This window comes from Scyliorhinus canicula, chromosome 20, assembly GCF_902713615.1.
Source record: "Scyliorhinus canicula chromosome 20, sScyCan1.1, whole genome shotgun sequence".
In the NCBI taxonomy this organism is placed as follows: domain Eukaryota; kingdom Metazoa; phylum Chordata; class Chondrichthyes; order Carcharhiniformes; family Scyliorhinidae; genus Scyliorhinus; species Scyliorhinus canicula.
This window is the reverse complement of record NC_052165.1, coordinates 39,207,113-39,228,627: the sequence shown is the minus strand read 5'-3', so window position 1 is coordinate 39,228,627 and position 21,515 is coordinate 39,207,113. Positions and strand designations below refer to the sequence as shown.

The window sequence follows — 21,515 nt, the reverse complement described above, 5'->3', positions numbered from 1 at the left end:
CATCCACTCCAAACCCTACCCCATCCACTCCAAACCCTATTCCATCCACTCCAAACCCCACCCCATCCACTCCAAACCCTACCCCATCAACTCCAGACCCTACCCCATCCAATCCACACCCCACCCCATCCACTCCAAACCCTACCCCCTCCACTCCAAACCCTACCCCATCCACTCCAAACCCTACCCCATCCACTCCAAACCCTACCCCATCCACTCCAAACCCTACCCCATCCACTCCAATCCCTACCCCATCCACTCCAAACCCTACCCCATCCACTCCAATCCCTACCCCATCCACTCCAATCCCTACCCCATCCACTCCAAACCCTACCCCATCCACTCCAAACCCTACCCCATCCACTCCAAACCCTACCCCACCCACTCCAAACCCTACCCCATCCACTCCAATCCCTACCCCATCCACTCCAATCCCTACCCCATCCACTCCAAACCCTACCCCATCCACTCCAATCCCTACCCCATCCACTCCAAACCCTACCCCATCCACTCCAATCCCTACCCCATCCATTCCAAACCCTACCCCATCCACTCCAAACCCTACCCCATCCACTCCAATCCCTACCCCATCCACTCCATACCCTACCCCATCCACTCCAATCCCTACCCTATCCTCCAGAAGTCCCACCTACTCCAATCCCTGCATTATCCACCAAAAACCACATCCACTCCACACACTGCTCTATCCACCATGAACACCATCTATCCAAACCCTCCCCGACCCACCACAAGCCCCACCCACTCCAAACCCTGCATCATCTACCAAAATACGCATCCACTCCAAACCCTTTCCAACCCACCACAAGCACACTCCAATCCCTTCCCCATCCACTCCATACCCTACCCCATCCACTCCAATCCCTACCCCATCCATTCCAATCCCTACCCCATCCACTCCAATCCCTACCCCATCCACTCCAAACCCGACCCCATCCACTCCAAACCCTACCCCATCTGCTCCAAACCCTACCCGACACACTCCAATCCCTACCCTATCCACTCCAAACCCTACCCCATCTACTCCAAACCCTACCCCACACACTCCAACCCCTACCCCATACAATCCAATCCCTACCCCATCCACTCCAAACCCTACCCCATCCTCCACAAGCCCCACCCACTCTAATCCCTGCCTCATCCTCCACAAGGCCCGCCCACTCCAATCCCTGCCTCATCCTCCACTAGGCCCACTCACTCCACTCCATACCCTACCCCATCCACTCCAATCCCTACCCCATCCACTCCAATCCCTACCCCATCCATTCCAAACCCTACCCCATCCACTCCAAACCCTACCCCACACACTCCAATCCCTACCCCATCCACTCCAATTCCTACCCCATCCACTCCATACCCTACCCCATCCACTCCAAACCCTACCCCAGACACTCCAATCCCTACCCCATCCACTCCAAACCCTACCCCATCCACTCCAAACCCTACCCCATCTACTCCAAACCCTACCCGACACACTCCAATCCCTACCCTATCCACTCCAAACCCTACCCCATCTACTCCAAACCCTACCCCACACACTCCAAACCCTACCCCATCCAATCCACACCCCACCCCATCAACTCCAAACCCTACCCCATCCACTCCAAACCCTACCCCATCCACTCCAAACCCTACCCCATCCACTCCAAACCCTACCCCATCCACTCCAAACCCTACCCTACCCACTCCAAACCCTACCCCATCCACTCCATACCCTACCCCATCCACTCCAATCCCCACCCTATCCTCCAGAAGTCCCACCTACTCCAATCCCTGCATCATCCACCAAAAACCACATCCACTCCACACACTGCTCTATCCACCATGAACACCATCTATCCAAACCCTCCCCGACCCACCACAAGCCCCACCCACTCCAAACCCTGCATCATCTACCAAAATACGCATCCACTCCAAACCCTTTCCCACCCACCACAAGCACACTCCAATCCCTACCCCATCCATTCCAATCCCTACCCCATCCACTCCAAGCCCTACCCCATCCACTCCAATCCCTACCCCATCCACTCCAATCCCTACCACGTCCACGCCAATCCCTACCCCATCCACTCCAAACCCTACCCCATTCACTCCAAACCCTACCCCATCTACTCCAAACCCTACCCGACACACTCCAATCCCTACCCTATCCACTCCAAACCCTACCCCATCTACTCCAAACCCTACCCCACACACTCCAAACCCTACCCCATACAATCCAACCCTACCCCATCCACTCCAAACCCTACCCCATCCTCCACAAGCCCCACCCACTCTAATCCCTGCCTCATCCTTCACAAGGCCCACCCACTCCAATCCCTGTCTCATCCTCCACTAGGCCCACCCACTCCAATCCCTGCCTCATCCTCCACTAGGCCCACCCACTCCAATCCCTGCCTCATCCTCCACAAGGCCCACCCACTCCAATCCCTGCCTCATCCTCCACTAGGCCCACCCACTCCAATCCCTGCCTCATCCTCCACAAGACCCACCCACTCCAAACTCCGCACAGACAGTGACCCAAGCCGAACTCAAACCCGGGTCCCTGGCGCTGTGAAGCAACAGTGCTATCAACTGTGCTGCCATGCCACCCATGAATTCATTCATTATTTGAATTTGAATTGTACCAGAAGCTGTGGTGGGATTTTAACTGTTGTTTATCAGAGCATTAGCCTGGGTTTCTAGACTATTGCACCGTTTCTAGTTACCTCCATGTGACAGACTTCGACAGGGGGAATGGGGTGTGGGGAGCATGATTCAGGGGGCCTTTATTGACTCTCTCCTGCCTCCCTGGCCACATTGTAATAGCTTTGTCGAGGGGCTCCTCCTCCACAGTGGAGGTCTGGCTGATGAGGCCACTTGTAAACAAGATGTTTTTGAAGTTGCTGAGAGAGCGCCTCATGGTGGCAATGTCAGCCTGCAACTCCTTCCAAACTTCCAGCTTCAATGCCCCACCCTTCATCCGAAATTGAACAGCAACCTGACCCTCAGGCCACTGATTGACCCATTCAGCGAAAACCCCCTGCTGGTTGAGTTTCCCCCACACGGTGGGGTCCTTCTTGACCCTGACATCATGGTCTCAACAAAACCTAATGTTCAAAGCTGAAGAACATGACCACCTGATGCAGATATTAGCTCCATAAAGTTTGTTGTAATAAAATAGATCTATTTCATGTGACAAGTGGCAAATGCTCACCTATAATCAGCTCACCTACCGACTGTAGCACATATTCCGGGGCAAAAACTATCACCGCAAAACCGTCTTAAAACTGAGCTTTTCCCCACGCTGGAATTTCCGATGAAAATGATTTTGAATAAGCGGTCGGGGTTGAAGCGCGATTCCCTGCCCTGCAAAGAATGATATGTGTTTTATTTCAAATATTTTAGAAAGGGAATCAATTCATCTCCTTGAAAATCAGCTTGAAGTCGGTTTATTATACGAAACACTATTCAGGACACAGCTTGAGATTGGATGCAGGTTTGAGTCCCCATTATAGAAATGCATTAAATTCTATAGGCAGCTGGCAAGTGGCTGTTTAGCACAGGCCAAATCGCTGGCTTTTAAAGCAGACCAAGCAGGCCAGCAGCACGGTTCGATTCCCAGTAGCAGCCTCCCCGAACAGGTGCCGGAATGTGGCGACTAGGGGCTTTTCACAATAACTTCATTTGAAGCCTACCTGTGACAATAAGTGATTTTCATTTCATTTTTAATTTCAGTGTCAATTCACCAGGATGGGAAATTAAGGAGATACTGAAGATTCTAGGACTGTTCCCACTGGAAGCAGAAAATTAAGGGAAGAATTGATAGAAGTTTTTATTTTAAATGAAGAGTTTTGATAGACTGAATGAGAGTAATTCCTCTGATTGGAAAGTTGGTGGCAAGCAATTCTTAGTTTAACTTTTATCATTTAGAGAGAGGAGAGAGTTTGGAATAAAGTTCGTTATCGCAGGAGGGTTGCAAGAACATGGAATGCATTTGTTTATTTGACAATATTTCAACAGAAAAGATTTATAATTAAAAATTACTTCTATTTTTCTTTACAAGCAAAATAAGTGCCTACAGATTTTTTTTTTAAAGATGCACCAGTATAAAAGTTGGTTCTGCTATTGGGGGGAAGATTGTGATGTAGTCAGTAATCCAGAGGACCAGCCTAATGCCCTGGGGAGATAAGTTCAAATTCCACCACAGCAGCTGGTGGAATTTAACTTCAATCTGAAATTGGAAACTAGTGTCAGTAATGGTGATCATGAAACTATTATTGATTGTCATAATAAACCATCTGATTCACTAATCTGGGAATCTGCTGCCCTTATCTGGTCTGGCTTACATGTAATAGCACAGGTGTAGGCCATTCAGCCCATCGAGCCTACTCCGCCATTCAATACGACCATAGCTGATCGACACTTCAATGTCTTTCACCCACACTATCCCCATAACTCTTTAAGTTATTGTTAATCAAAAATCTATCAATCTCTACCTCAAACATACTCAATAACTGAGTTTCCACAGCCCTCTAGGATAGGGAATTCCCAAAATTCCCAAACTTCTGGGAAAAGGAATTTCTCCTAATCTCAGTCTTATGCGATTTCCCCCGGTTCCAGACTCCACAACCAAGGGAACCATCTTACCTGCTTCTGCCCTGTATATTCCTTTAAGTGTTTTGTAGGTTTCAATGAGATCCCTTCTCATTCTCATAGAGAATGAAACCTTAGAGAATATAGGTCCAGTTTGCCCAATCTCTCTTCATAAGAGAATCTAGCCATCCCCAGAACAAGTCTGGTTTCACTCCCTCTATGACAATAAAATCCTCCCGGAGGACCAAAACTGCACACAGTACTCCAGTGCAGTCTAACCAAGCTCTTATGCAATTGAAACAAGACTTCCCCACTCCCTTGCTTAGCTCGCTACTCAGTTCAAAGCCATTTAGGGACGGGCAACAAATGCTGGCGTTGCCAGTGACATCCACATCCCATGAATGAATAAAAACCTGAAGAGTTGTTTTTGTCAAAACCTAAACAAAAAGCTTTTCCAGGTAACTGGATAACATTGCTTTCCACAAAGTGGGTGATAAGAAATCAACCAGGGAAAGCTATTGAACTTAAAGAAATGAAATTACATTTAACAGTACCTTTCACACCTTCAGGGCACCTTCAAAGCACTTTCAGGCAATGAACTGCATAGTAATCAGGTACCGTCAAAGACCAATAAGCATTGCATTCCTTTACGAGGATAGAGGAGTTAGAAGTGTAGGGTATGATCCAATGGCCATGCTGCGCCAGAAAAGCAGCTCTCCACGGCCCAGAGTGGCCAATGAAAGCTGGGAGACCCCGCTCGTGGGATCTACCCGGTTCGCAATGCCTCGCGAGATCCAATGCAATCTTGCGAGACTTTGCAATATAAATCCCACACTCACATTTTGGCAAATCAGCATATTAGAGCAAGTCAGCTAGTCTCACTCTAATATGCAGATTCCCGAGGTACCCAAGACTTTGGGATTGATCTCCTTTGCCTCAGAGACCTTGGGTGAGTGCTGTTCAGCTCTGGTCCCCAGATGGAATGGCACGCGTGGGGGTCTCCCGGTGTTTGGAGCCCCCTAGCTGCATGCTCTTTGGGCAGGGTGGTGCCCCGGCACTGATGCCACTTGGGTACCGTGGCATTGGGATGCCAGCCAGGCACTGCCAATGTGCTATGCTGGTATTTTTTGACTTGTGCACGATCTTCGCATCCTCCTGCAGGCTCATTACATATTCTGTATTAGTCAGAACACCCAAACCTGGAATCATGTGATGCAGCATCGTGCACACAGAGCAGTCGAGTGGTCTTAGCGTTTAGAAACGATGTCCATAAGACCATAAGACATAGGAGCAGAATTAGGCCACTCGGCCCATCAAGTCTGCTCCGCCATTCAATCATGGCTGATATTTTCTCATCCCCATTCTCCTCCCTTCTCCCCATAACCTCTGATCCACATATTAATCAAGAACCTATATATCTCTGTCTTAAAGACACTCAGTGATTTGACCTCCACAGCCTTTTGCGGTAAAGAGTTCCACAGATTCACCGGCTGAAAGAATTCCTCCACATCTCAGTTTTAAAGGATCGTCCCTTTAGTCTGAGATGGTGTCCTCTGGTTCTAGATTTTCCTACAAGTGGAAACATCCTCTCCACGTCCACTCTATCTAGGCCTCTCAATATCCTGTAAGTTTCAATAAGGTCCCCCCTCATCCTTCTAAACTCCAACGAGTACAGACCCAGAGTCCTCAACCGTTCCTCATATGACAAGTTCTTCATTCCAGCGATCATTCTTGTGAACCTCCTCTGGATCCTTTCCAAGGCCAGCAAATCCATCCTTAGATACGGGGCCGAAAACTGCTCACAATTCTCCAAATGGGGTCTGACCAGAGCCTTATACAGCCTCAGAAGTACATCCCTGGTCTTGTATTCTAGCCCTCTTGACATGAATGCTAACACTGCATTTGCCTTCTTAACTGCTGACTGAAATTGCACATTAACCTTAAGAGAATCGTGAACAAGGACTCCCAAGTCCCTTTGTGCTTCTGATTTCCTAAGCATTTCCCCATTTAGAAAATAGTCTATGCCTAAATTCCTCCTTCCAAAGTGCATAACCTCACACCTTTCCACATTGTATTTCACCTGCCACTTCATTGCCCACTCTCCTAGCTTGTCCAAATCCTTCTGCAGTCTTTTTGCTTCCTCAATACTACCTGCCCCTCTACAGATCTTTGTATCATCTGCAAACTTAGCAACAGTGCCTTCAATTCCTTCTTGTGGATAGCACGTTTAGCAAGTTGGTCACACCGCAGGTGAAGGTTACTGAGGGAGATAGAAAATGGGTGACCAAAAGACAGAGCAAGAGTAGGAAGGCAGTGCAGGTGTCCCCTGCGGTCATCTCCCTGCAAAACAGATATACCGTTTTGGATACTGTTGAGGGAGATGGCTCACCAGGGGAAGGCAGCAGCAGCAAGGTTCATGGCACCATGGCTGGCTCTGCTGCACAGCAGGGCAGGAAGAAAAATGGCAGGGCTATAGTGATAGGGGACTCAATCGTAAGGGGAATGGACAGGCAGTTCTGCGGACGCAATCGAGACTCCAGGGTGGTATGTTGCCTCCCTGGTGCAAGGGTCAAGGATTTCTCAGAGCGGCTGCAGGACATTCTTGGGGGGGGGGAGGGGGGGGGGTGCGCGGGTGAACAGCCAGCTGTCGTGGTGCACATAGGCACCAACGATATAGGTAAAAAACGGGATGAGGTCCTACAAGCTGAATTCAGGGAGTTAGGAGATAAACTAAAAAGTAGGACCTCAAAGGTTGTAATCTCAGGATTGCTACCAGTGCCACGAGCTAGTCAGTGTAGGAATGTCAGGATAGATAGATAGATAGATAGAGAAATACAGCACAGAACAGGCCCTTCGGCCCACGATGTTGCGCCGAACTTTTGTCCTAGGTTAATCATAGAATTTTGGACAATTTTTCATGGCCAATCCACCCAACCTGCACATCTTTGGATAGATAGGATGAATGCGTGGCTCGAGAGATGGTGCAAGAGGGAGGGATTCAAATTCCTGGGGCATTGGGACCAGTTCTGGGGGAGGTGGGACCAGTACAAACCGGACGGTCTGCACCTGGGCAGGACTGGAACCAATGTCCTAGGGGGGAGTGTTTGCTAGAGTTGTTGGGGAGGGTTTAAACTAATGTGGCAGGGGGATGGGAACCGATGCAGGAAGTTGGAAGGTAGTAAAACAGAGACAGAAGCAAAAGGAAGTAAGGTTGAAAGTGTAAGGCAGAGAAGCCAAAGTCAAAAATCAAAAAGGGCGACAGTACAAGGTACAGTGACTGAGGCGAGCTCAGTGAATAGGCCCAGTAATACTAAAAGGAATAAAACTGGAGACGTTAAGAATCAAAACAGAGGTAAAAAACCAACATAAGTGTACTTTACCTGAATGCTCGTAGTATTCGGAATAAAGTAAATGAGTTGATGGCGCAAATCATCGTGAATGACTATGATTTAGTGGCCATTACTGAAACATGGTTAAAGGATGGTCACGACTGGGAGTTAAACATACGAGGGGATCAAACTATTCGGAAGGACAGAGTGGATGGTAAGGGAGGTGGTGTAGCTCTGTTATTTTAGGATGACATCCGGGCAATAGTAAGGGATGACATCGGTGCTATGGGGGATAAGGTTGAATCCATTTGTGTGGAAATCAGGAATAATAAGGTGAAGAAGTCACTGATAGGAGTAGTCTATAGGCCACCAAATAGTAACATTATGGTGGGACAGGCAATAAACAAAGAAATAACTGATGCATGTAGAAATGGTACAGCAGTTATCATGGGGGATTTTAATCTACATGTCGATTGGTTTAACCAGGTCGGTCAAGGCAGCCTTGAGGAGGAGTTTATAGAATGTATCCGTGATAGTTTCCTAGAACAGTATGTAATGGAACCTACGAGGGAACAAGCGGTCCTAGATCTTGTCCTGTGTAATGAGACAGGATTGATTCATGATCTCATAGTTAGGGATCCTCTCGGAAGGAGCGATCACAATATGGTGGAATTTAAAATACAGATGGAGGGTGAGAAGGTAAAATCAAATACTAGTGTTTTGTGCTTAAACAAAGGAGATTACAATGGGATGAGAGAAGAACTAGCTAAGGTAGAATGGGAGCAAAGACTTTATGGTGGAACAGTTGAGGAACAGTGGAGAACCTTCCAAGTGATTTTTCACAGTACTCAGCAAAGGTTTATACCAACAAAAAGGAAGGACGGTAGAAAGAGGGAAAATCGACCATTGATATCTAAGGAAATAAGAGAGAGTATCAAATTGAAGGAAAATGCATACAAAGAGGCAAAGATTAGTGGGAGACTAGAGGACTGGGAAATCTTTAGGGGGCAACAGAAAGCTACTAAAAAAGCTACAAAGAAGAGTAAGATAGATTATGAGAGTAAACTTGCTCAGAATATAAAAACACACAGTAAAAGTTTCTACAAATATATAAAACAAAAAAGAGTGGCTAAGGTAAATATTGGTCCTTTAGAGGATGAGGAGGGAGTTTTAATAATGGGAGATGAGGAAATGGCTGAGGAACTGAACAGGTTTTTTGGGTCCGTCTTCACAGTGGAAGACATAAATAACATGCCAGTGACTGATAGAAATGAGGCTATGACAGGTGAGGACCTTGAGGGGATTGTTATCACTAAGGAGGTAGTGATGGGCAAGCTAATGGGGCTAAAGGTAGACAAGTCTCCAGGCCCTGATGGAATGCATCCCAGAGGGCTAAAGGAGATGGCTAGGGAAATTGCAAATGCACTAGTGATAATTTACCAAAATTCACTACACTCTGGGGTGATCCCGGTGGATTGGAAATTAGCAAACGTGACACCACTGTTTAAAAAAGGAGGTAGGCAGAGAGCGGGTAATTATAGGCCAGTGAGTTTAACTTCGGTAGTAGGGAAGATGCTGGAATCTATCATCAAAGAAGAAATAGCGAGGCATCTTGATAGAAATTGTCCCATTGGGCAGACGCAGCATGGGTTCAGAAAGGGCAGGTCGTGCCTAACTAATTTAGTGGAATTTTTTGAGGACATTACCAGTGCAGTAGATAACGGGGAGCCAATGGATGTGGTATATCTGGATTTCCAGAAAGCCTTTGACAAGGTGCCACACAAAAGGTTGCTGCATAAGATAAAGATGCATGGCATTAAGGGTAAAGTAGTAGCATAGATAGAGGATTGGTTAATTAATAGAAAGCAAAGAGTGGGGATTAATGGGTGTTTCTCTGGTTGGCAATCAGTAGCTAGTGGTGTCCCTCAGGGATCCGTGTTGGGCCCACAATTGTTCACAATTTACATAATGATTTGGAGTTGGGGACCAAGGGCAATGTGTCCAAGTTTGCAGATGACACTAAGATGAGTGGTAAAGCGAAAAGTGCAGAGGATATCGGAAGTCTGTAGAGGGATTTGGATAGGTTAAGTGAATGGGCTAGGGTCTGGCAGATGGAATACAATGTTGACAAATGTGAGGTTATCCATTTTGGTAGGAATAACAGCAAACGGGATTATTATTGAAATGATAAAACATTAAAGCATGCCGCTGTGAAGAGAGACCTGGGTGTGCTAATGCAGGAGTCACAGAAAGTTGGTTTACAGGTGCAACAGGTGATTAAGAAGGCAAGTGGAATTTTGTCCTTCATTGCTAGAGGAATGGAGTTTAAGACTAGGGAGGTTATGCTGCAATTGTATAAGATGTTAGTGAGGCCACACCTGGAGTATTGTGTTCAGTTTTGGTCTCCTTACTTGAGAAAGCGCCTTACAGAGCAAATTAAGGGAAAGCACAACGAGCAACACATTGGAGGGTGTGCAGAGGAGATTCACTAGGTTAATCCCAGAGCTGAAGGGGTTGGATTATGAGGAGAGGTTGAGTAGACTGGGACTGTACTCGTTGGAATTTAGAAGGATGCGGGGGGATCTTATAGAAACATATAAAATTATGAAGGGAATAGATAGGATAGATGCAGGCAGGTTGTTTCCACTGGCGGGTGAAAGCAGAACTAGGGGACATAGCCTCAAAATAAGGGGAAGTAGATTTAGGACTGAGTTTAGGAGGAACTTCTTCACCCAAAGGGTTATGAATCTATGGAATTCCTTGCCCATTGAAACAGTTGAGGCTCCTTCATTAAATGTTTTTAAGGTAAAGATAGATAGTTTTTTGAAGAATAAAGGGATTAAGGGTCATGGTATTCAGGACGGAAAGTGGAGCTGAGTCCACAAAAGATCAGCCATGATCTCATTGAATGGTGGAGCAGGCTCGAGGGGCCAGATGGCCTACTCCTGCTCCTAGTTCTTATGTTCTTATGTTCCAGATCATTAATGTATATTGTGAAAAGTTGTGGGGCGGTATTCTCCGCTCCCGATAAAAATCAGGATGGCCGTTGTGAAATCGGCCGAGGTTCACGACGGCCTCGGGGCCCGCTCCCCGCACCTAATTCACCCCCACCCGGGGGGCTAGGAGCGGGCCTCCGTCTTTCCTGGCCGCGACCTCATCGCGCCAGAAATGACGCGCAAAACGGCGCATTTGTGAGGTCATCCGCGCATGCGCGGGTTGCCGGTTCCAACCCGTGCATGCGCGGATTACTTCATCGCGCAGATGGCGCGAACCGCGTATGCGCAGTGGCCATCTTTCTCCTCAGCCGCCCGGCAAGACGTGGCGGCTTGATCTTGCCGGGCGGCGGAGGGGAAAGAGTGCGTCCGTTTTGGACGCTCCCGAGCACAGCTGTGGTGCTCCCGTGCCAATCGGGCCCCTAGATGCCCCAAACGGGCGTGAAGGGCCGGACGCTCGGCCCATCGGGCTTGGAGAATCGCCGTTCGCTGAGAAAAACGGCGAGCACCAATTTTTCCGAGCGGTGGGGGGGGGGGGGGGGGGGGGGGAATCGCTGGGGGCGCCAGGGGGGCGTAAAAAATGTCGGGAGGCCCTCCCGCGATTCTCCCACGCCGCGTGGGGAGCGGAGAATTCCGCCCGTGGTCCCAGCAACAGCCCTTGAGGCACACCACTTGTCACCAGCTGCCATACTGAAAAAGACCCCTTTATCCCCACTCTCTGCCTTCTGCCAGTCAGCCAATCCTCTATCCATGCCAGGATCTTACCCTTAACACCATGGGCTTTTAAATTATTTAACAGTCTCCTATGCGGCACCTTGTCAAAGGCCTTCTGGAAATCTAAATAAATCACATCCACTAGTTCTCCTTTGTCTAACTTCCTTGTTACCTCCTCAAAGAACTCTAACAGAATTGTCAGACTAAGACTTCCCTTTGACAAAGTCATGCTGACTCAGTCCTATTTTACCATGCACTTCCAAGTACTTTGCGATCTCATCTTTAACAACAGACTCTAAAATCTTACCTATGACCGAAGTTAGGCTAACCGGCCTATAATTCCCTGTCTTCTGCCTCCCTCCCTTCTTAAACAGTGGTGTTACATTAGCCACTTTCCAGTCCTCTGGGACCCTTCCTGCCTCCAGTGATTCCTGAAAGATCATCACCAATGCCTCCACAATTTCCTCAGCTATGTCTTTTAGGACCCTGGAGTGTCAGTAAGTTGGAACTTGTCTCATTTTTCTACCCAAGAGCAGCGGCTAAAACCTTTGCAAAAGCTCTGCATGGTACCTTCATGGTTATGGATTAGTAATCCAGAGGTCTGGACCCAGAGACATGGGTTCAAATCCCACCATGGCAACTCAGGAATTTAAATCCAGCTAATTAAATAAATCTGAAATGTAAAAAGGTGGCACTGGTAATGGAGACCATCCAACTACCGGTAAAGAACCCTGCTAGTTCACTAATACCCTCCAGGATAGGAAACCAGCTACACTTATCTGGTCTAACTTATACACAAGTCCTAATGCTCAACAATGGGGTTTCTTCTCGAATAGGGAATTCAGAAGAAACTTTTTCATCTAAAAAGGATGGTAAGAATGTGGAACTTGTTATCGCAGGGAATGTTGAAATGAATAGTAGAGATGCAATTAAGAGGAACTAGACAAGTGCTCTGAGGGAGAAGGGAAAAGAGGGCTCTGACGGTAGGGTTTAATGAGTAAAGATGGAAGTTCAAGTGGAACTGAAATACTAGCATGGGCGGTTTGGTATGAATGGCCTTTGTGAGTGCCGTATATACTGTGTAATCCTATGTAAACTAGTTTCCACCTCAACATTGTGATCCTGTGAATGATGACAGAAAACTGGACTGGGCAGGTATTGCAAATAAATCTACAGAGATTTAACCTCCTTTAAAGGTAGGTAAAAGCATCGAGAGATATCAAAGCTCAAATGAGTTTACGGAGCTCATAAGTCACTGCCCTGTTATGGTGAAAATTAAATACAGGACATGAAACAGGATCCAGGTTAGAAAGTCAACAAATAACAGTGAGGGGGTGGGGCAAATTCAACAGAAAACCAAAGACACAAAGGAACAGGAACTGGTCAATTAGGTCAAAGGTGGCAATACTGAGAAATCAAATGCAGCACACTAGGAAATGTGAAAATTCTGCTACAGGGCCTTAATCCGCTGAAACCCTCATCCATACCTTTGTTACCTGTGGACCTGACCATTCCAATGCTCCCATGGCCGACCTCCCATCTTCCACCGTTCATAAACTAGAGCTCACCCAATTCTTTACCGTCAGTGTTCTAACTCACACCAAGTCCCATTCACCTAGCACCCCCTGTGCTTGCTGACTTCTCCAGCAATGCTTTGAATCTAAAATTCTCATCCTATATTTAAATCCCTCCCTGGCCTTTCTCCTCCCTATTTACAACCCCCCCCCCCCCGCCCCCCCCCCCCACCCCCTCATTGTCTCCATTCCTTTGACAGGCCTCGTGAGCGTCCCTACCTCCCATTGCCCCATATTTGGAACCGTGATTTAGGTCACACATTCAGATTTCCGAACCAAATCCTCTCCGCACCTCTCTCCCCCTGTAAGATGTTTCTTAAAACACCCTGTTCGATCAAGCTTTCAATCACCAATCCTAATATTCAATCTTTGTCTACACATTGGGCGCCTTTCTGCGTCTAATCTATTACTGAATCTCCAACTTCAGATACATAGAGCGCGATTCTCCAGCCTCGTTACACTCGTCCTCTAGCGTAACAAGGTGTGAATAGTGGGAGGGGTCAAAAACGAGATCCGCGGCGAGCGCCAAACAGTTTGCGCTGCAACCAGCCCCCTACCATAGACGAAATCAGGATCTCGCCGTAGTGTGGCGAGAAACCAATTATCACCACTTAAGCCCCATTTCCATTCAATCAACGAGATCTGCCCCAAATCCATCGGCCTCCCGTCATTCAGCAGCCTTCCCAGCAAGTGGCCATGCTGGTGCCGATTAGCACTCCTTTTGAAAAACTGGCGGAAAGGCTTCCGTGGCGAGCAAGGAAGGGAGTAGCTTAGCTCACAGGCAAGAGCCTGTGTGTGCTGGGCTTGCCATCCCAGTGCTCGGTGGGGGAGTGGGCAACCCTGCGCAGGGGTGGGCCGTCATGGGAGGGTGGACGTGGGGGAGGTGCTGGGAGGGGCAATGGATCACGGCATCACCATGCCAACCCCTGGATCCGGGGGCAACTCTTGTCCCTGCCCGTCTGCCCCACCGATCACCCGTAACCCCCACCGACTGCTGAGGCTTCTGGCTGCGTGGCTGATGGTTATCGCAATATGGAATTGGCAATCATGGTTAAGTGGGCACTTGACACATGCCAAGTGGATTCCCATGGGTAGGTGGGCCACGTGGCATGTAGCAGTTATTGCCTAGGCAACACCACACACGCAACATCTGAACACCCAGGTGATGGGACACAGCACCAGGGACATGTCCACGGCCGGAGAGTGGCGGAGCGCCATGGGGAGGGGGGTGGGGGCGATGCCTGGAGAGATGGGCAAAGAGTCCGGGGATCAGCCTGCATTGCGGAAGAAAGTGACAGAGGCATCATAATGGGGTTTTGTACAACCAAAATGGTTGTGCCATTTTGTTCAGTGTGCTGTTCAATACTCCATTCCTGATAGTGCCGTCCCCCGCAATATCCCCCCCCCCCAACCCCACCCCCTACTTAACCATCCCACCCTCTCCCCCCTACCCTGGGGCCCTGAGTGATGCTCAATGTGCCTGGCCCTCCCAGCTCTACCACTACATCTTGGTGTTTCCGCCGGATGCACATCTGAGGTGGAGGCAGCCAGCTGCTTACCTCGTCCCATGGCCTCCGATGCCGGGCGGGCGTCCTCTGTGGGCTCTGGGGCTGGAGGGCCCCGGCTCACTTGTCGGCGGCACATGCACAGCCGTGCCTCCCTGTCCCGTGTGCTGGCCCCGAGACGCAGCATCGTCAGAGGGGTGAAACTTGGGGGAGCTGGTGGCCACTGTAGCAACTCCATGGGCGGGTCTGGATTGGCACCCAGAGCTCCTCCTCCCGAACGGTGTCCATAGGGCCCTGGGGTTCACCTTGAGACGGAGGTTACCTGGTTTGAGCCTCGGCTGCCCCTGCATCATCTGGCTGTGCCAGACCTGGCGGTTCCCCATGGTCCGCACCATGATGTCAACACCCTCAGCGATGCTCCTCAGTGATTTGGCCACGCTCTGCAGCGCCTCGGCAATGCCTACCTGCAACTGGGACAAGCTCCGCAGCACCTAGGCCATTCCCATCTGAGAGCAGGACATGTCTCGCAGAACCTCATCAAGGTAGGCCTGGTACTGGGTGACATCACCCAGCAAGGACTGTGGGAGGAAACCAGAGGCAACCCACACAGACATGGGAAGAACATGCAAACTCCACACAGACAGTCACTCGAGGCAGGAATCTAAGCAATGTCCCTGGCGCAGTGAGGCAGCAGTGCCACCCTACCGCCCTTCGCGAGGTTCCAGGATTATCAGAGGGACACAAATTGTGACAGGGGACGGTCAATGCTGTTCCATATGCCTCTATGTATAAACACGTCATTGACTTTCCCACATGGACACATCTCAGAGATTGGACCCAATACGGTGTCCATTCTCCCATTCACGATAGCAGGGAATTCCCGGCCAATAGCAGCAGAAAACACAAAGGTGGAAATGAATAGAAATCAGAAAGAACAATCAGTCTGGAGAAAGCGCTGAAATCACACCAGGCAAGTCTGGAAATTCAAGCTTCACTTCTCGTGTGGATAAGGGACATTTAACAAATTGCAATAAAATAACAAAACAATGACTGTTTCGCACTGAGCCTGAATCAGTTGGCAATCAGAGAGTCACTGAGCAGACACAGTCATAGGAACATCATGTCGACTTTGTAATTTGGGAGGGTCAGGTCAGAATCCCCCATCTTGGTGCCAATCATTGTTCCTCAAATTGAGGGTGTTGTCTATTCAGAGTCACAAGATTCTGCCATGGATTTTCATGTGACTGAAGAGGCCGATTCTTGACCAACAGACCTTTGGGCACCTGGGGTAGAATGTCTGGCACGATAGTAGGATCCGCGTTGCAGGGTTTATTTTGTTTTCTTTCCTTCTCTTTGCTTCATCATTAAGATTTTGTGACTCAAAGCATGATGCAGTTTGATGGACATATTGTTGACATTCTGAACAAATGGTAGCAAGGTACACCCGGTCATTAATGTCAAAGCCACCACACTTGGAAGGACAACTTCAGAGTGTCACTGAAGCGTTCTCTTCATCCTTCGCTGGAGCACAGGCCATTTGAGAGTTGAGTAAACAGGGCTTGGCACGGAGATGGGCTGGGATTCTCCCCTACCCGGCAGGGCGGGGGGGTCCCGGCGTAGCGGAGTGGCACCAACCACTCCGGCATCGGGCCTCCCCAAAGGTGCGGAATTCTCTGCACCTTTAGGGGCTAGGCCTGCGCCGGAGTGGTTTCCGCTTCGCCGGCCGGCGCCAAAACCGCCGCCAATAGCCTTTGGCACCCGCCGGCCGTCGTTGGGGCTGGCCGAAAGGCCTTCGCCGGTCTGTGCATGCACCGGAGCGTCAGCGGCCGCTGACGTCACCACCGGCGCATGCGCATCCATGGTGCAAGCCATGGCGGCGGCGGAAGAAAAAGAGTGCCCCCACGGCACTGGCCTGCCCGCCGATCGGTGGGCCATGAGCGTGGGCCAGGCCACCGTGGGGGCACCCCCCCGGGGTCTGATCGCCCCGCCCCCCCCCCAGGACACCGGGGTCCGCTCGCGCCGCCAATCCCGCCCGCACCAGAGGTGCTCCAATTCTCGCCGGCAGGAGAGGCCTGTCAGCGGCTGGACTTCGGCCCATCGCGAGCCAGAGAATCACCGCAGGGGGCATGCCGATCGCTGCCGGGGCACGCCGATCGGTGGGGCGTATTTCCCGCTCCCGCCGATTCCCGGGTGGCGGAGAATTCCGGCCACGGTGGGGGCGGGATTTAAACCGGCCCCGGCAATTCCCCGACCCTGCGGGGGGGTCGGAGAATTCCGCCCATGGTTTTTGACCGTGCAGACACAGTGCCCAGTCCATTAGAAGTTAATTTTGCAGGAGTTTTGTCTGAATGTTTATGGAGCTGACTTCAAGAAGGACACTAGCGTTTGACCCATAGTCTTCTCAGTGAATGGGGAGAATGTAGTGGAGGCATTGCTGAAGGAATTTATGTCTCTAACACTCTTATATGTTACTGATACACAGTCCAGGGTTTACTATAGGAGGTTGCTGACAACAGCTGCTCTGCACATCAGTCTCTTGTGGACTTGTTTGTCAAACATGCTGCCAGAGATTGCCAAAGACTGAACTGACATTGCTGATTCATAGAATCCCTACAGTGCAGAAGACCATTCAGCCCATTGAGTCTGCTTCAACCCTCTGAAAGGGTACCCTACCTAGGCCCACTGCCCCGTCCTATAACCCCTCCAACCTGCAAATCTTTCAACACTATGGGGAAATTTAGCATGGCCAATCCACCTAACTTGCAAATCTTTGGACTTTGAGAGGAAACCGGAGCACCCGGAGGAAACCCACGCAGACACGGGGAGAACGTACAGACTCCACACAGACAGTCACCCAGTCTCACAATCCTCAGATATACTTAAACTCATCTAATTCTGGTCTCTCGAACATCCCTCATTTTAACCGCTCCGCCATTGGCAGCCATTTCTTTAGCCTCCTGGGCCCGAAGTTCTGGAATTCCATCCCTAAACCTCTCCGCCTTTCTTTCAGATGGTCCTTACCTCTCTATTCAAGCTTTGGGTCATCTGCCTTAATATCTCTTTACCTGGGTCAGATTTTCTTTGAAAAAGGTTTTGTGAAGCACCTGTGGATATTTTACCATGTTACAGGCGCTATGCAAATGCAGTTAGTAGCTGGCTGTGCCCTGGTCAGATTATAAATATGCGAAGAAGGAGTCTGACAGGATATGAAAAATGTGTGGGGTGTTGAGCTGATATGAAAGGGCCTTTCAGAGTCACATGAGCGTAATTGGCCATTTTGCAACTCTCGGGAAATACCATTTACATTCTGGCTTTGAACAAAGTTTTAATGCTGACTTTCCAGCGAGCATGTGACTGCCGTGTTTAGTCTGTGGTGTGAGGATGAAGAGTTCATACTTACCTCCGTCAAACCACCTTTCCTAGCAGGCTCCCTTCCTGGAGGCGGTGGAAACTTTCCCGTCTCCAGACTTCTCTCTTCTCCCACAAACTCTTCCTCCTCCCCTTCCTCCAGCTCCTCTCCCTCCTCTATCCAATCCTTTAGGTGAGTTGAGGATTGCATTTCAAGAAACTGTGGCAATGGATCTTCTTCAATTGAAATAATTCTCTGCAAGTACGATCTTGGCCTTGTTTTGGCTACAGGTTCCTTATCTATCCCTTTCTGGGTGTGGCGATGTCCAGTCGCATATTCCAAGTCCTTTAAGGATGGCTCGGAATTACTGATCTCCTCAGAGTCATTACCTTTCCTAAAAAAGGTGAAGAAAAAAATGTATAAAACATAAACTGATTTCCCTCCTTTTCCCAATTAATAAGAAGATCAGCCTTCTCAGCTCCAGAACAGAGTTGGGGTGGGGGCTGAGGGATAGAACATGTCCCATCTCCAACCTCACTTTCTTCTCCAAACACCAGAATGTGCTGCTGTTTCTGAAAAAAAAAACGTGCCCACCTACCTTACAACTCTTTCCAAAGCAGCTGATCACCACCTCCTCAAAGGGCAATTACGGGTGGGTAGTAAATGTTGGCCTTTCCAATTACATTCACGCTCCGTGAACAAATCAAGTTTCTACCCCTGCCACAATACTGAAACAGCTCTTTTCAAAGTCACGAATGACGTCCTTTGTTACAATAAAACTATCCCTCTTCGTCCTTCTCTACTGGTCTGCAATCTTTCTAATGGCTAACCTCTTCACCCTCCTCTAAACATCCTTCCACTATTGTCCAGGGTTAAATGGAGCCCAAGCCGGGGGTGTGATATGAATCTAGAGACAAACCTTTTTCTTGATAGCTGGTTGATTTACAGAATGTAGCATTACATATCGCTGCCTCCTACAAACTAACCAACCCATTTTCCAACAGTCCCGCTTTATATGTACTCAACTACTTAATCAATCAACACTCTCCAACTGTTCATCCTTAAATTTAACAACACAATGCACATAATATTAGCATGCAGCTATGTGGGATTTTCCTCAGTTGGTTTCATCACGCATTACATCCAGAGACACTTGTTAAATAATAATAATAATCTTTATTAGTGTCACAAGTAGGTTTACATTAACACTGCAATGAAGTTACTGTGAAAATCCCCTAGTCGCCACACTACAGCGCCTGTTTGGGTACACTGCGGGAGAATTCAGAATGTCCAATTCACCCAATAAGCACGTCTTTCGGGATTTGTTGGAGGAAACCAGAGCACCCAGAGGAAACCCACGCAGACACGGGGAGAACGTGCAGACTCCACACAGACAGTGACCCAAGCAGGGAATCGAACCTGGGACCCTGGTGCAGTGAAGCAGCATTGCTAACCTCTGTGCTAGTGTGCCGCCCATATGGATCTGCTGCCTATTACTGCCTCATTACCTCTGGTGTATCTCCAGGATCTATCATTGGGCCCTTTATCTTTTTCATCTATATGCTGCTCCTCAGCAACATCATCAAAAACACAATATCGGGTTCCACGTACATGCTGATGACTCACAACTCTACCTCACTGATTGTGAACATCAAATCTTGATGCAGTTACAATTTCGCACTGGGCTAAATAGCTGGCCAGCAGCATGGTTCAATTCCCGTACAGGCCTCCCCAAACAGGCGCCGGAATGTGGCGACTAGGTGCTTTTCACAGTAACTTCATTGAAGCCTACTTGTGACAAGAAGGGATTTTTATTTTCATTCAGGGTTAAAGTCTGCGAAGACTGAAGCCTTTAACAGGCCTCTTGCACATCCCCACCTCCCATTGCCCCACCGGTGATAACTGTGCTTTCAGTGATCAATGTTGCATGTTCAGATTTCCAAGCTTAATCGTTTCCGCCCGTCTCTCACTCTTCAAGGTATTTTTTATTCATACCTGTTTGATCTAGCTTTCAATCTCCAATCCTAATTTTCAATCTTTGTCGACACATTGAGGCACCTTTCAACATTTCCAGGATCATTTCAGAGACATATACTGCCAGATACTGCACTATCCACATCCCATTCCATAAATCCCTGGGTGGGCCTCTTCCCACACAGAAGTGGTCCAATTGACTATTCACACCGATCTGTAATAAATGATAGGGACCTGTTGTTCATTTTATTTTTAAAAAGATACCGCCCAAGGTAGTCATTGGTCTGTGAAATTATTCTAATTTCAAACTCCAAGAACGGAATAGACATTTCAGGTTATGATGAACTCCAAGCAGCCCTGTAACAACAGTATGCTCAACCCACCTATGTGCTCACTGACCTACACGGTTCCTAATAAAGCAACATCGCGCTTTCAAAATTCTCATCCTTGTTTTCAAATCCCTCCATGGTCCCACCGCTCACTATCTCTGTAATCCCCACCAAGTCCGCAGCTTTGAGATATCTGCGCTCTTCTAATTCTGGCCTCTTGAGCATCGCCGATTTTAAGCAGGCCATCATTTGTGGCAGTGCCTCGGCCTTACGCTCCAGAATAGCCTACCCACACATCTACAATTTTCTACCACCCTCTCTCCTCCTTGAAGACACTCTTTAAAACCTCCCTCTTTGATCAAGCTTTTGGTCATCTGACTTAATATCTGCTTACATATTTCGGTGTCATGTTCTTTTTTATAATGCTCTTGTGAAGTTTCATTGACCTAAATATGCTATGTAAACATAAGCTATTGTTGTTGAAGTAAGCAGGTGTTCCAAAACATGTCTAAAGCATTGTCTCCTCCTCACAACACCTTGTCTGAGGCCCCTGGCAAGGATTAAGGAATCCATTATGCCCATGCAATTTGCAGAAAAAAATATTGGGGATTATATTGGGAAGGATCAGGATCATGGGATCAGAGAGGTTGGGGAGGCGAGGGTGGTATCTCTTGGCACCACAGGGTTTTTATTCCCAAATGTTATTGATGAAACCAGAGCTTCAGTTGGCTGTCAAAGAATGACCCATAAGACTCAAAGTCCACCAGTGCTACTCAACCTGCCCAAAATCTGTAAGGAACAGGAAGCCTCTTGTTTATATACAAGGTTATTGAAGCCTGTTACAGGCCGCTGCCAATTGTGGGTTGGGTGCTTTACAGATGCCCTCAGCTGATTGGTCTTCAGACTGTGTAACAGGCACAAGTTCTGACCCCTAAGCAATGTTTGTAAGGTTATAACGGAGTGTGACCATGTGCAATTGGAAATGTGCTGCACAGAAAACAAACAGGCCACGCACAAGCATCGGTCCCTTTAAGATGCACGTATGTAATCTTAAAGGGTCTAGGCAGTGTAACAAACAGGCTGTGCATGACAAAGGTAAATCCTGAGGAACATTGCCTTGACCTGCCTAAAGTTCCCTGATAAACCTTTCTTCAT

The 21,515-nt window shown here is 48.5% G+C and overlaps 1 protein-coding gene across 3 annotated transcripts in view; it reads right to left on the bottom strand.

The window, feature by feature from the left end:
- The window catches only part of cracr2aa (calcium release activated channel regulator 2Aa), a 123,043-nt gene that overhangs the window by 27,153 nt on the left and 74,375 nt on the right, over positions 1 to 21,515 (bottom strand). For 2 of the 3 annotated variants that reach the window (XM_038781279.1, XM_038781278.1), the window contains 2 exons: positions 18,109 to 18,451; positions 3,234 to 3,366 (listed from right to left, as the gene is read on the bottom strand). In XM_038781279.1, the coding sequence (XP_038637207.1) occupies positions 3,234 to 3,366; positions 18,109 to 18,451 (476 nt within the window). Of the gene's footprint in view, positions 1 to 3,229; positions 3,367 to 18,108; positions 18,452 to 21,515 lie in introns of all 3 variants that reach the window. The other variant, XM_038781280.1, reaches the window with a different exon arrangement.